At 47.1% G+C, this 16,359-nt stretch overlaps 1 protein-coding gene across 1 annotated transcript in view; it reads right to left on the bottom strand.

The window, feature by feature from the left end:
* Positions 1 to 4,688: 4,688 nt before the first annotated feature.
* The window catches only part of MANBAL (mannosidase, beta A, lysosomal-like), a 14,060-nt gene continuing 2,389 nt past the window's right edge, over positions 4,689 to 16,359 (bottom strand). The window contains exon 2 of the mRNA XM_006881510.1: positions 4,689 to 4,796. Within this exon, the coding sequence (XP_006881572.1) occupies positions 4,689 to 4,796 (108 nt within the window). The remainder of the gene's footprint in view (positions 4,797 to 16,359) is intronic.

Here is a 16,359-nt window from a genome sequence, read left to right as displayed (position 1 = left end):
GTTGTTGTTATGTGCCGTCGAGTCGCTTGTAAAACAGCCTATGTACAACAGCCCTAAACTCTGCTCTGTCCTGTGCCAATCGCACTGTCTCTGACACTCCCATCCCAATTATCCCAGTCACTGAATCAACCCACCTCATAGAGGGCCCTCCTCTCCTGCGCTGTCCCTCCACCCTCCCAAGCATGATATCCCTCTCCAGGGACCGGTCTCTCCATATATATAAAAATTCCAAGTAGTTTTTCTCCCCTTCATTTCTATGTAGTTCTCAATTTCTGTGATCTGAAGGTCTGTTGTACACAAAGAAGGGGGAAATTGATGACAAAACCTACTAGAAACATTAAGAGTTTTCCAAATAGGAAAACAAGTATACACCCAGCCTGAAAAAAAACTGCCCCTAATTTGGTTGCATATTCCTTGGAGACTAAGGATAGATTTGCCTTTTCAGGGAGCCAAGATCATGGCTGGCTTGAAGGTGAGTATTTTAATGATAAATTTAATGAGAAACTTGTTTAATTAGCACTGCCACCATTCATAAATTAGCTACTGTCCTCTAGACACCTTATAGACAGGTGTTGTATATAAGGTTGTTCTATGGTCTTTATTTGATGGATGGTGAACTCAACTACCACCACAGGAATTTGATGGGGCCCAGAATCCAAATGTGACTCTCCTGATTCAAAGTCTTACTCACCAAATTGCCATCTCAAAAAATTCCACCCATCACTGACGAGCTTAAGTTTACTATTAGTGATTTAGTCTTTTAGTCGTGGAGTCTCTGGCATCTAAACCCAACCTTCTCCCCTCCACAGAAGCCTGTGGAAGGGAGAAAACAGCTGAGTGATTACTCAGGGAGCAGGTATTGAGGTCTGTCTGGATTTTAATCCAGGCACATTCATGTCCTCACCTATAATATGGGAGTGTTAGTGTTTCCAGGCTTATGGGATTATTGTGAGAACAGAATGAATGCCTGGGCACAGAGAATGCATAATTGCTCACCATGCTGTTAGGGAGAACTACCTTTCCCTACCACTCACTCATGTATCATATGCCACACACTCTCCTAAGTCCTGGGGAGTCATCTACAAAACAGTAAAATCCCTCTTTTCACTCATACTCTAACGGAGGGGGAAACAAGAATGTAAGTACAATATAGAGTATAGTAGATGGTGGTACCATGGAGATCACATAAGCGACAAAGGACTGAGGTCTGGATGAAAAGTCAACATTTTAAATTGGGTGAGCAGCGGTTGCCCAGATGACCTGAACAAAATGAGGTGTATTCGTTTTCTAATCCTGTTGCAACAAATTTAGTGACAGGAATAATACAAATAATTTGTCATTATACAGTTCTGGAGATGAGCAGTCCAAAAATGGATCTCTCTGGGCTAAAATCAAGGTGTGGGCAGAGCTGTGTTTCTCCTCGAGGTCCTAAGAGAGAACCCATTTCCTTGCCTCTTCCAGTTTCTAAAGGTTGCACAGAACTATCACTCTAATTCCTTTAACTCAAACTCTCCTGCCTCCCTCTTTCCCTTATAAGGACTCATGAATACCTTGAGGGCACCAGAGCAACCTAATCATTTCTGCAAAAGGCCCTTTTGCCATGTAAGGTAACATATTCACAGGTTCTGAGGATCAGGAGGCAGTCAACTGTGAGGGGCCCTTTTCTCTTTACCACAGGAAGCATATCTAAAAATGGGAGCATCAAGTTCAAAGGCCCTGAGGCAGGGTTGTCTGGAACATTTCTGGATGATGATGGCCAGTGGAGATGCAGGAGAATGGGTGAGGGGGGAAAAGTGGGAGAAATGAGGTTGGAGACATGAGGTAGAGCAGCTGTTGCAGGCCTCTGAGTGTCCCAATGAGGACTTTGGTCCTTACCTGAGTGAACAGGGAGGGATATGATCTCACAGGTTTTAACACGATCCCTCTGGCTGGTGCATTTAAACTAAGAGGGCGGGTCTGGAAGCAGAAGAGCCATGAAGAGGCTGCTTCAACATCCAAATGTGATGAAGGTGGCTGGGTCACAGGGGTAGAGCAAAGTGGTGAGAAAGGTCTCCTGAATTCTGAAGGCTGAGTCACAAGGAGTTATTTAAGGGTCAGATATGAAGAAAGGGAGTCAGGGAGGCTGCCAAGGTTCCTGGCCTGATCAACCGGCAGAATGATGATACTCTTTAAGACAGGGAAAACCACAAGAGCAGGCTTAGGAATGGTGGTGTAAGATCAGGAATTTGGTTTGATATGCCTGTCGGCTAGCCAAGTAGACATAATGAGCAAGCAGTCAGATGAAGTACGGAGTCTGGAGTTTAGGAGGACATCTACTTAGGAGGCATCAACAGAAAGGTGGTACTTAAGTCACAAGATTTGGTGGGATCTCCACACGAGTGCATGCAAAGTGGCAAAAGGACTGAAGACTGAGGACCTGGGCCTACTGAGGAGTGATGGAATAGGAAAGCCAGACAGAGAGAGGTCCTGTGAGCAAAGAGATATGACCAACAAAACAAACTATGACGTGGGCCTGGTGGACCAGCAATGACTGTCCTTGACTTTTTAGTGCTGCTCTCTGGCAAATAATCTTTCATAAGGCAATTTAGAGAGTCAGGTCAACAAAGGTGGCCCTGACATGGCAAGCCAACGATTGTCTACCCTCCAGGAAGCTGGGACATGCTCTCCTAAAGGTGCGGTCTCCACTCTGCCAGCATACTTCTTCCCTGGTCTCAATTCCTGTAGGACCACCAGAACTCAACTCGGACACTTTCTTTCTGCCAGGTGGTCTCCCTGACCACGCCCCCAACATCCAGCTGGATGCCTCTCACCTTAGCTTTCATAGATCCACTGCTCACTCCTGTTCAAGAACACCTAGCACGAAATCTGCTTCCATGTCTCCCACTAGGCTAAGAGCTGTGTGGGTTTCTGGGAAAGGATCCTGACTTCTCCATTCCCAGCACCTAGTATGGCGCCCACTGTCTGAGACTTAGGAAGCATGTGTGCACAGAACTACTCAGCAGAAGCCCCTCCGCATGCTGGTGTCTGACCAAGGCTGGCACATCAGCTCCAGTCCTTCCTTCAAGACTTCCTGTGCTGAAACAGAAGGTGTCAGAAAATTTTCTAGAACATCTCTGCATCAGAGCAGAGACCCTCACATCACTGGGCCTGGCACTAAGCCAGATGCTAAGAGGACATTGACTTGCAGCTCTCACATGTGCGTCAGGGAACTGTGTTCCATAGGCCTTGACTGATCAGAAGCTGACTGCTAGAATGTTCTTCCAAGGCACCTCTGGTGGACTAAAGTCTCAACCTTCAGTTAGAAACCAAGCACATTTATTTTATCAATTAAGGACCCCACTAGGCATTTGTTAAATATAAAGGAAAGGGCTGTGAAGTGGGTCCAACATTCAGTTCAGGCACTTTCAAGCAGTCTGGACTCCTATCTCCCACTCATAAAATGTACACAACCCGAGTTTAACCTCTTCATGACTGATGTCAGAGTTGACAACTGCGGAAGTATCTGGCGACTTTCAACAAGCCAGGCAAACCTGAGTGACCACCAGGGCCTTTCCTCAACAGATGATCTGCAGCACATGGATCTGGGCGGCCCACCCCAGGCAACATGAGGCCTCCCACTTGATACCCCTGGTTCTGCTCAAGCCACTTGGAGAATGAGCAGTGTTCTTCTCAGGCGACAAGAACCTGTGGCCTGGACCCAGCGGAAACTTGAACCCATCCATGGATGCTCCTTGATGTTTCCAGTGACTAAGGGCCACACGAAGCAGCTGGTTGACCTTCCTGAAACTCTGTCCCAGGGTGACTCTCTGACCATCCTCACCCCACACCACACCCTCCGAGCAGGGACCCAGGCTTCCCTTTCACTCACCAACAGACAACACAGAGACATGGGCAGCATGCAGTGTAGTTTATTGACATCTATGTTCCCAAATAACTTTCTCCATGATGAGGGAATATAAGAGCTGAGGGCAGGGAGATTGCTGTACAGGTAGAACCTGAAAGGCACACCTTGAATGGGCTGAAAGAGCTTGGTCTGAAATGGAAAGTCTCTGCACTTCCAAGGTTCAGAAGGTTTGTGGCCAAGAAGCACACACGCACTCAGCAAATCTCCTCCCTTCAGTGGGACGGAGGATTTGCCCTGGCCTGGGTCCTCGGCTGGCTCTCAGGCCTGCTGCTGCCATGTGTGGATCCCTGGCACTGTGGAAGCCACGTGTCTTGACCTGAGCAAACAGGTGAGGCCTGGCTATGTCTGCACAGCTGAGGCCAAGCTGGTGATTCACAGGAACTCTGCAGTGCACAAATAATGGGAGGGCAGTGCCTGTCAGCACCAGAGCACGACTCCTAAAATGTAGTGTAAGTCCACAGGGCAGTGACTAAATGTAGACACAATGACTAGTAAGAAAATCTAATTCTGAGAGCTGACTTGACTTCTGAATGAGCCTCCCAGCCCTCTTTGCTCACTGGGAGTTTTACTGGGATTCCAAACACTCATAGAAGGAAGAGGAAGTGATGGTCTGCCCAGCTGGGGCCCGGAGCCCGTCACAACTGTCCAGCTTTCTGTGGTCACAGGGCATCCCAGCCCCCTCAGACCCCGTGTCTGGGGCGGAGAGTGGGAACAGGATGTTGAGTCCCAGGAGGGCTGCTCCCCCAGGCCCTCGTCCACCCACACGGCTCCACGGCCTCATCTTCTACCGCTTCTTCTTGGTCTCCTTCTTGGGTCTCTTGCTTGCCGAAGGAGGGGTAGCCTTGGACTTCCTCGTCACCTCAGCACTTCTGGGCTCAGAAGGTTCTGCCCCCTGCACAGTGACAAAAGGAAGAATCCTGCTTAGATGAAGACACCTGACACAAGCTTGTGTCTGAAGGGACTTTGCAAACTGAAACAAGTCACACAAACACGGGTGGAGGCCATTATTAAGGGGACCCAGGATTCATAAGTATGTGGAATTACTCTCAGGAAACAAAGCAGATCTCAGTGAAGACTAGAAGAGGCTCCATAGGGAGGAGGAGGAGTCTCTCACAGGAAGGGGAGGAGTCTCTCAGACCTGAGTGGAATTGTATCTCCATAGCTTTCTACACAACTCACCTCTCCTTTGGTTTTGGTTTACTTACCTGTGAAATGGTATGTGTGGAGGCACAGATGCATGGAAAAGACTTGGTAAATGACAGCTGCAACCCACCTATGGCAGGGGCCTGGCAGAATTCGGGTAAGAAGCCACACTGCTGGATGGGTCCACTGCAGCCTTCTTCCTCCCAGCTAGCCCACAGAATGCTAGGGCAGGAGGAGCCGAGAGGGCAACCAGGCAGCAGTGGGGGGACTGGGAGAGGTGCCAGGGAGAGGCTGGGGCAGCCTCAAGGAAAGACTCTTAAGACTCTCCCTTCAACAGGAGCAGCTCCATTCAGTACACTTAGATTTGCTCCTTGTAAGACTTGATTTCAATAAAGATCTTTCTGCTAACAATGGGTCCGGGCCCAGGCCTTACTCTAGTGATAAAGTGGTCTTGGGAGAAGGAACATGGCCTGGTGCAGGCCACTCTGAGAGTCTTCTCATGTCAGAGAAGAGCCGGGAACACACTGTTCCTGTTCAGTACTCCTTCCTCCTCTGGTGGTAACACACAGCGTGCTGTGGATAGGAAGGTCAGCCAGGTGGGAGCATTCCTGTTACATCTGTATTCCCAGCTTCTCCTGAAAACTTTAAATATCCAGTGACCCTGGAACATCACTCCATCATGGCAGCAACTGGCTGAGCAATAGCTGTCCCGAGCAAAATCAGGTCCCTACAACCTCCATCACCCCACTGGTCCCCTCCTCACTGACTCATTGCCATCGTGTCAGAACTGACTCAGTTAACCCTCCAGTGTGTAAATCACATGAGAGGAGATGGTCCATCTTCCCCCACTGCTGGTGGATTTGAACCACCAGAGAGAGAGTGCTGTCCTTGAGTTAACAGTACAGCTTTCTATAGACTATGCCACCAGAGCTTGCTACTGCCCTCCTAGAACAGGGAGGACATGGTCACTATCACCTGCATCTTAAGAAGCCCTGGTGCCGCACTGGGAAGCTGACAATCTCAACATACCAGCAGCTAGATCCATAGGAGAAAGAACCAGTGAGGTGCTTGTATAAAAGATTCGATTACAACCATGAGAAGCCTAAACGGCTGTTCTACCCAGGACCTAGGCAGGACCAACTGCGTGCCTCCCAGCCACACCTGTGTCTTTAAAAACTGGGAAACCAAAATGCAGACTAAGAATACTGGAGGGAGCCCATTATTTCTAGGAGGGAAAAAAACCCTTTTCCACGTTAATCTTGCCAGTGTGACTCACCCCCTAAACTTCCCTGCTCACTGGGAGGGCCCGTCCAAGGCTCTGCCCTACAGAAGAGGGACCCCCACAGTGGAGGTGGGGGGCAGTCCCTACCCAGGGTCCAGGGAGTATGTCTGTCGCCTCCCTCTTACACTGCTGTCTCCACCCAGCTTACCACCAGATGAGATAGCCCAGTTTCAGGCACCTAGTGAGTCACCTTTTGAAGATAACAAGAGGGCTACTCATAACCCTGGCCAGGTCCCTGACTGGCACTCTGGGCTGCCCTACCCTCATGGCCTGTATGTTTTCTCATTAAAAGGCAAAATGATGTTGAGGGTCCCCCATGTTAATTGTTGATAGAATTTGAGGGGGAAATAGTTAAGCCTATTACAAAAAGAAGCAAAACCAAACCAAAGGTCAATGTTGAAGAAAGGCCCAGTGGCCTCTGCATAGGGAAAATGCTAGGGCCTGTCTAGATGTCCATGCCTTGGAGCCCCTGCTGAGCTCAATTTGGGGTGCCTCCTCTGGTTTAGGTCACTGGGCCTTTCTGGATCTGTTTGCCTGGGGCTCGCTCTCTGACTAACTGCTTTGCAGAGATCCTGTGGTGGACCTGGTTTCTCTCTCCCGAGATCGCACACATAATGCTTCTTGGCAGGCTTGTCTTCAAAACTGACCTTTGGTTTGGTTTTGCTTCTTTTTGTAATAGGCTTAACTATTTCCCCCTCATGGTGAAGAGATTGAGATTGTACACAGCTTTAGTTTGCTTGGCTCCACAGTCAACAGTCTTGGCACCAGCAGCCAGGAAATTAAAAGGCGCATTGCCATGGGAAAGTCTGCTGTTAGGGACCTCTCCAAAGTACTGAAGAGCAATGGTGTCTCTCTGGAGACTAAGGTGCGTCTGATACAGGCCATGGTCCTCGCAATCACTTGTTATGCATCAGAGAGTTGGACAATGACCAAGGAGAATAGAAGGAGAATTGATGCCTTTGAGCTGTGGTGCTGGAGAAGAGTATTGAGAATACCATAGACTGCTAGGAAAACAAACAGATTTGTCCTGGAGAGGGTTAAACTGGGTGGCTCCTTGGAGGCAAGGATTCTGAGGCTTCGTCTAACATACTTTGGATATGTTGTGAGGAGAGACCAGTCCTTAGAGAGGGACATCATGCTTGGGAGGGTGGAGGGACGGCGCAGGAGAGGAAGGCCCTCTATGAGGTGGATTGATTCAGTGACTGGGATAATCGGGATGGGAGTATCAGAGACAGTGCGATTGGCACAGGACAGAGCGGAGTTTAGGGCTGTTGTACATAGGGTCGCTATGAGTCGCAAGCGACTCGATGGCACATAACAACAACAACAACAACCCTCTGGTTTAAGTGGGGAAGTTCATAATTTAAAGTGCTTCCTCACTCCACATACCCTCTCTCTGGACGTTCGTCATTTCTGGCGTCTTTAAGACAGACCTCTCTCCTAAGCTCGGGCCACACAGCTGTCAGGTGACTGGAACCACTCGGTTTGTGGGTCTGGGGTCTCTAAGTCCCTTTTCCTACAAGCTGGCCCTTCCTACCATCCCACCCCTCCCCTTAAACAGACACAGCCCCTCTTTGTCTCCTCCCCTTCATCTTATCAATCACCAGGCCCTAGTAACCAGCTGAATTTCCTCCAAGGAAAGAGCCCTGGTCATGCCATGGTTATGCTTCATAGTGGTTAATCAAAGGGTGGATAGTTCAAATCCACCAGTCTTTCTGTGGGAGAAAGGACCTGAGGGGCTGTCCCCAAGAAAACAAAGACCTGCAATCAATGCCCATAGAGATCACAGCCTAGGAAACTATTGTGTCCTACAGGGTCGCACACAATAACCCCGTGAAGGAAACCTGGCAGCACTTAACAGCTAAGCCCTCAGCTGCTAACTGAAAGGCCAACAGTTCAAATCTGGCAATCTGCCTCAATAACGATGACAGCCAGCAAGTCTCCACAGACTGTTCCCAGCAGCCAAGTCAGCCCACCGCTAACTCACTTCCCTGCTCTCTATCCTATTTCTTCAGTAGCTGCCAAAGGAACTTTCCTAAAGTACACATCCAACTGGACCACTTCACATACACACCCCCACCTTTAAACCCTCCAGTGGCTCCATCACCCACAGCTTCATCCCACACCTGGAATATCACCGAAGGATGGTACCTCCCCATCGGGGGTTCTCCCCAGTCCAACACCAGGTCAGGTCCAGGGACTCCGGCTCTGCCAGGTGGGACACCTGTCTTTCCACAGGCATCCAGAAAACCCCTCCCACAGTCTGATGATCTCAAGAACACACTCCTCCTCACTGTCAAGCCTTGCTTCTCCACTTGTCTACCTCCAGCAGGGTGCCACCCTCCGCCAACAGCCACCCTCCTGCTACCTTAAATACTACCATTTTTACCATAATGACATGTTTTAATATCATTCTCCACTACTGGCCTGTGCACTCTGTGCGCTCCTTGGAAAAGCTTCAACTGCTGCTGAATGAATAAATGAATGAAAGAAAGGAGAAAACAGGTTAAGTCTCTCAAAGCCAAGCCTCAAACAAGCCAAAGGAGCTTGTTTATTATTGTGAAAATACACCTAAGACAGGGCTTCTCTTTTCCTACGAGCACAGAGGACATAGGCAGATCATAAACCCTGAAGTGTGGTTAGTCATTTTTGTTAATAATAATGATAACAACAACAATAGTAACAACTGCAACAGCTGCTGGTATATATTATTTATAACATGCCAGACCCCATTACATGTTCTGGGTATAATCTTACTTTAGCCTCACAAAATGCCCTAATGAACCGCCTTTTATGAAAGGAGGAGACAGTGAAAGGGGCTATGTGATCTGTCTAACATCTTAGTTGGTGTGAGGCCAGATCTGAATGTCAGGCTTTAACAGTTCTATTGTCTACCTCTTCCTCCCAGATTCCCGGGGATCGCAGGGCTAATAGAGACCATGAATCTGAGTCAACTGTAAAGCTGGCTCAGCAGCCTCGGGAACCACAAGGTAACTATGGAAGGGCAAGACTTGCTCTGGCTGGGTCACTTGTCTGGTTCTGGAGGCCCCTACTCCGGTTCTCAAGTTCGTATGGGCTCCGGAGGAGTGGGCCGGCCTTCCACGAGTCACGCTTTATTTCTTACAGTTGAAAGCAGCTCTCTGTGGGTGTGTGTACACATTACAGTCATCGAGTCATCTGAATGTATTCTGCCTCCTCTCCCCAGACCTCCCCCTCTTCCCCATCTCAGTTTTTGGGACTGTCAGCCATCCAGTCCCCCAAGCTGGAAACTCCAAGTCATTTCTAAGTCCCTGTCATCCTCTCATGCTCCCCACAAACAATCTGTCCCCATGTCAGTCCATTCTCCTTTCCAAGGGGCACTAAATGCCGCCCAATCCCTCCACAAGCACCCTACTGCTGGACCAGATACCCCTGTTTCCCTGCCTGGCCCCTCATGTGTCAACCTTCCAGGTTTTCCTGACTTCCTAGGTATTTCTCTCCTCACTCTCCACACTGCTTTCAGGGTCTATCTTGCTAAAATGACAAGATGGCCTTGGTCATATCTGTTTTCTGCCTTATGTTGCTGGTTCTGTCACATATGGTAAAATCCAAGAACCTCAGCCAGGCCGCCAAAGCCATTCCCACGTCCACTGGGGCTCATCTCCAGGGACAGTGCTCCGGCAGCAGCTAGCTCATGCCACCACTCCGGCTTCAAACATGCTGCTTCCTTTCAACCTATATGGAGGTGCTTGGTTTCCATCACCTATCTGTTTTCATCCATTCAAGCAAAGGGACCTGCTGGGCCCCATGAGCAATGAAGATAAACAGTCACAAGCCCTGGAGGAGGACCACGTGGGTGCTTTACAGACATCAGCTCACTAAGCCCCTCGCCTGATTCTGACGCTCCTATGGCAGCCCGAGGTCACAATGACAAGCTAGCCACTGTGAGCCAGGAGGAAACAGAGGCTCACCTAGACTGCATGCTGCCCGTGCAGGACAGCAGGCTTCTCCCCAAGCTGTAAGGAAATAAAGGTAGTGCACACACAGGGTTTAGGTCCACAGTCCTAGACATACAGACCCTGTGGCGTCACACTGTTACCTGGTAAGAAGGACAGAGTGAATGAATGGTTGACTCCTCATTTCCCCAACATATACTGACAGTCCATACCAGGTGCAGGACAGATGACAAATGCTACAGCCTCATCTTTAAAACTAGGAACATCTTACCCCCTCTGATGCAACAATCACATTGTTGAGATCTCTAGTCAGGTCGTTATGGGGTTTGTGGGGATGTCTCCTGGGTACACAGGGCTCATCAATAATGCAAGAGGCTCAAAAGCCACTTGCAACACCAGAAAATGGATGCTATTCATCACATTCACATTATCGAATCTGTGCCACAATGCATCAAATGCCTTCCAACAGGGAAGGCGCGCTGAGTTTTATGATGTCTGTGCTGCAGTTCAATGTGGATTTCGTTCTGTAAATCAGCAAAAATGTCACTCACTATTGGATGAAGCCATTCTCGCCTCTAAAACGGTAAAACAGAAAGGAAAGCACTGTGCCCTACTCAGGTACCCTCACCACTCCATCTCCCTTGATCTTCCAAAAGCCCTGCTGGTTAACTTGAATGTCTTCCTTTTTATAGCCTGGGAACCAGAGCCTCAAGTAGGTTAAAGCCAGACCAAATCTGCCTAATGCTGAAGCTCTAGCTCACTCCATGTTTTTACTGTTGCCCAGGCCCTGGCAGGGGAGGGACAGAGAAGACCTTGCAGAGATGGAACTAGCACTGACCCTGAGAGGAAGATAGGGCTTGTTGAAAGAGAGTAGGAGAGGTCTGTTCATCTGGGCTCAACAAGGTGAACAGAGACACAACGTCCAGGATGCATCTGGCAAGGCAAGAACTGTGATTAGAAAGAACAGCCTTGGGGAGTTTATCCCAGACACAATTCAGCACAACACTGCTCGCCTTTCTCACCAACTGGTCTGGGGCTCTTTGGAAGTCCAGCAGTCTCTCCCACAAGCCAGTGACCAGAGGCTGGGGGGGAGCATGTGTATACCCCCTCCTGCCTATCCCACAACAATCTCCCTGGAATGGTTTGTTAACTAAAAAACACCCAGCCATCCAATTCAACAGCGAATTCCTCCTGAGCTTAAAAAATTCCAAGCAGAATTACAGAGCCGGTTCTGTAAGTCTGGCTCCTGTGGTGTTGAGAATGGGCATATGCTTACCATACAGACATTTGGCAGTCCTCACCAGCAACCAAGAACCTAGGTTTAAATTAAGACCCTTATCCAACTTTTTCCACCAGAATCTTGACTTTCTTTGTCTATATACTCTTACCTCTCAGGAAGTCTCCATCTTTTCCAGGGCTCCAAACATTGAAGGGCTTTCTAGTTAACAGTGACATCTACGTCACCATCACAATTAAAGCCATGGCTCTTCAATTCTTCTCCACAAGATCACAAGGCTGGCTATCTATATTTGTTGTCTGCCCAGGACTCCCTTCCATCTGGGCCCTGTCTGTCCTCTATGTCATGTAATGCTTGGAGACTCTGTGTCATTGGGGTCATAGAAATTAGCTAGCTGGGGTCTGTCCAGAAACGGAATCTACTCCCCCTTCCAAATCTACAAGAGCGAAGGTGCAAGCATGTGTTCAAGTAGCATTTTCGGTGAGAATCAGACAGTGAGCAGAGGCAGAACAAGGGTCATTTTGCTAGTCAAATCATGAGCAGGAAGGATGGAAATTGGAGCTGCTGGAGCCATCTCTTGACATATAGCAAAGGTCTAAGAATGTTGTCAACCCTCCCAGGCCAGGAAATGGAGAAGCAGAGCCTTGCATACCTCTTGAACCTCTAGATTCAGCTATGCCTTAAAATGCTCTAAGTCATAATAAAACTCTTTTGGGAAATTACATTTCTGAAATTTCATTGCAGAGAGTCTCCCATTACTACAAGTAACTATGGCCATCAACAACAACAGCATGGAAATGAAGGTACCTAATTTTTCAGCACTGGCATCTGGCTGGAGAGATGAGACATAAACATAGGAAAAGATTCAAACTACTAGGGGTGTTTATGATTAATTGTCAGATGAACTATTACTATCTGCTATATGAGTCACGGAACTAAAAGTCCATGCCCACTGAGAGTTGACTAGGAGCAACCTTCTGTGTAAAAACAGATCTAAGCCAGGATGGGGGCTGGGAAAGTGAGTGCAAACTGGCTTTCGGGAAGGGAGGAGAGATGGCCTCTAATATTTGCTTTCTCATTACCTATGTCTGAAACTCCCGGAATTTGGCCCCCACACCCTTCCACTATTGTACCCCACTCTGGGAAAAGCTTTGGACTATTTTCCCAGACTATGCGCCCTGAGCATAAGACCACCACTGTTCGGTCCATACCTTCCAGGAACTTACAGATTCCTGAAGCCTATCCTGGGTCCCCCGATTAAAAACTGTTCTATGGAAACCAAATGGAAGGAAAGCAGCCTGGACACAGCTCAGTCAGACAGAGCAGGCTTTTCTTGATCGTTCTCTTGGCTTCATTTATGTGGGGACCACATTTCACAGGTGCCCTGTAGAAGCCTTGGGCAGTTCTCAGGGAGGCCACCCTTTCTCTCCTGGTCCTCTTCCCACGGTTCTGTGCTATCTTCTAATGAAGATCAACCTCAAATCCTCTGAGAACTGACCTGCCCACTGTAACCACTGGTCATGGCTCTTCCCAAGTTGGGTCAGCTACTGTTCCGTCCATAGGGATTTTGGAACTGGGAATGAGCAGGAAGCCAGCCTCTCTGGGAAGCTGGGAGCTGTCAGGATAAAGATAGAGGGGGTCAGGGCCCTGCTGAAGCAAGTGAAAGGCAGAAAAGGGCCTACAGGCAAGGCCCAGAGCATATAGATGATGATCAATAGGGTCCTCAGAAACCCAGCTGCACCCTTGTTCTCGGGGTCTGAGGTGGCACTTGCTTCTTTTCAGCGTCTTTCCACTGCACAGACACTACTTCAAGTTCAGGGTTTTCCTGAATTTTCATTTCCCCTGACTCTCTTTCGAGTAATAACGTTAGGTGGATCATTTCCAGGTCTTTCTTCCAATTTCTTGTTGGCTTTGCCTTTTATTCTTCGCTGTCCTGCTATTATCTCAAACTTAGCACGTCTAGAACTAAACACTTCTCATCTTCCCAAAACAGATTTCTGCTTCAGGGAAACGGACTGACTTAGACCAGTAACGAATCATCCAAACACTTTAAACACTATCAGAGAACAAAGAAATCAGGCTTGAAAGCTTCCAGGTGGTTCTAAGGCACAGCCAAAAAGAGAATCAGGTTCTAAGCCAATGATGCAGTATGTCCTACCACTCTTGTGGCCCCTCATTCATGGGGTACATCACTGATCTAGAAGCAGTCCCAGAATCCTTTTCACCATGGCCATCATAATTGGACTAAGCATGAGAGATGAAACTTAACTGCTATGCTAAACTAGACAGGAATACTGTGAATACAATGTCGATCAATGAAAAATCAGTATGATTTGTACACTTTCACGCAAGTAAAAAAAGAAATTATGTGAGGATCTTATACTTTACAAACAAGTTTACACAAAATGCTTAGTTTAAGTGTAGCCTAGGCTTCAATCAGGCTCAAATGTTTGTCCTCTTGAGTCTTAGTTTAATGAGGCATCAATGAGAAAACATGCTTATTAGAATTAAGACTGCAGCGACTTTGATGTTGATTTTTTTTTTACTTAGTTCTTACTCTTACTGTGAAAAGGGAAAGTAGAGAGTGGGGAACATTTGTATTTTTCCCCCTTCCCTGATTAGCCCCTAAAGAGCTTTCAAATAATCTACAAGCCATTGAAGTTATAAACTAGCTGCAAAAAATCAGCTTACTGGAACAACAGGAAAGGCATTCTTTTGCTTTTCAAAGGCTTTCCCATCATCTGGAGCCAAAAATATTATCTTCTGACCCAAAAAAGCCACTAATAAACCTTGTTCCTATAGGCCAGGCAAGAGAGATGACGTTGCCCTGAGGAAAACGGCAGAGAGCGATGTTCGCTGGGTCCTCCCACCCAGCCTTTGCCCCTCACCCAGCTTCAGCTCCTCTCCACTTCAGGCATCTCCCATTATCTACTGGCTGCCTGGGGCCCCCACAAACTACTTCCTTGTTCCCTTAGAACTCTTTTTTTCCCCATTTTCTATCCAAATTCCAAAACTAACTGGCAGGCCCAACCTCGAAGGAGCAGAGTGTCAACTCTCTTTGGAATCTTCTTGTTTATGCACAGAATGCAGTGTTTCCTTTTCACTTATTGAGGAGTTTGAGAAGGAGAGAAGACTGCTGTATGGGGATGGTGGCTGCCAAGAGAATCTTATAGAATTGGGGCCTGCTTGCAGGCTTGAAGCATCAATACAAAATTAGATTAATAAGACACAGTATTTTTGCTACAGATCCACTGACAATCTAAAAATACAAAGCTTAAACAATAAGGTTCAGTTCTGACGACCATTCATGTGAGCTTTATTCCCTTTAAACTGTAATAAAAATGGAAATGTGATCTTATGTTCTATATTTATAATTATAAAAGAGCTTGTTGTCCCAAATTAACCTCTGCATAGCTGATGTGTTTGCCTTTTTGTCTGGTAAATTTCTGAGTTCCTTGTCAATTCCCTGCCTCAATAGACCCCAACCCACCTGAGCCACTAAAACAGAGAGATAACTAAAGGGCATCCTTTGCCTGGAAGCTGGAGCTGATTCGGTCCTGAGCAGTAGCTACCTCAAAGGGTTAAGAACACAGTGGAAGAAAGCAGCTTCCTGGCTCTCCAAAAGGCCACACATCTCTGCCTGTAAAACAAGAACATTCATCACCTCTCTCCCTCAGGACTCTTAGCAGGCTTCATCAGTCGCCAATGACAATAAAAAATGCTTGTTATTTATAATACCCAATAGCACGCCATGCCTGTGAGGGCAGAGCCCCAGAGCACAAGAGTTACATTTTTAAAGTGTGATACAATTGTGGGTAGAAAACATCCAGTCATGATCTCCTCAAAATATTAGAAAAAAAACTGGAGATAAACAGAACAGCCTGGGGGCATGAGCCTTTTCCCCCTCCCGGACTAGCAGCAAATCCTCCCCAAGCTGTCCCTTTAAATGCTGGCTTTCCTCAAGCCTCCTCTATCCTAGGTCCTCTTCTCTTCTTCCTCCACATTACCTCCTTAGATGAACTCATCCCCACCCAAGGCTTCAATCACATACTACCAACTCCCAAATGCTGGTCAATGCTCAGCCTAAGCTTTACTTCCTGCTACAGAAGTAAAGTCCAACTGCCTACATGACAGAACCCTCTAGATTGAACTCAGCATGGTTTTTGCCTCTTCCCCATGCCCTCCTCCAAGCCTGTTCCTTCAGTGGGCTTCCCCAGCACATAAGTGAATGCCCAGTCATCCTTCTAGCTTCACACACCAAATCTCAAGGTCATAATAAGCTCCAGAATACACTGTGCACTGCTGAGAGAAAGAAGAAAGATGAAACATCTTAGATAGCTAGCATGCTATCTCTTGCGTACTGAAGGTGGGAAATAGAAAAATACACCCATAACTCACATATATACTTATTTGCCCATATTTTCCAAAAAGAAAACAAAGGGTGGATAAATCAAAATAATACAAGTTATAATCCAAAGTAAAGAATATGTCTGTGAATGGACTCTTGTTATGTAGCTTTAACTTAGAGAAACCTTTTATGCAAATATTTTGTATAATTTAAAAACAAAATAAAGTTTTAAAAGAATAAAAATTAAAAGCAAATTGAAGCAAATCAACATCACAGACTGTCAGAGAAAAGAACTGTTAAACATAATTTTGGGACAGTAAATTCTTCCTCAGACATATTCTGCCTTCAAACAAACCACAAAGAAACTTGAAATTTCATTCCAAGTCTTACGAGTAAGATATAATAAAATTATTAAACTATCATAAGTATTTTGTAGGTGTGTAGAACAGAGTTAACAAAGAGAGAATGCTATTCTTAAAAAAGCCCTCTTGTTCAACAAAGTATACTGCA

The sequence above is a fragment of the Elephantulus edwardii genome, unplaced genomic scaffold (genome assembly GCF_000299155.1).
Source record: "Elephantulus edwardii isolate Elephantulus edwardi_28Jun2011 unplaced genomic scaffold, EleEdw1.0 scaffold00015, whole genome shotgun sequence".
Taxonomy (NCBI): domain Eukaryota; kingdom Metazoa; phylum Chordata; class Mammalia; order Macroscelidea; family Macroscelididae; genus Elephantulus; species Elephantulus edwardii.
Note: the sequence above shows the minus strand (reverse complement) of the source record. Positions and strands in the feature narration are given on the sequence as shown.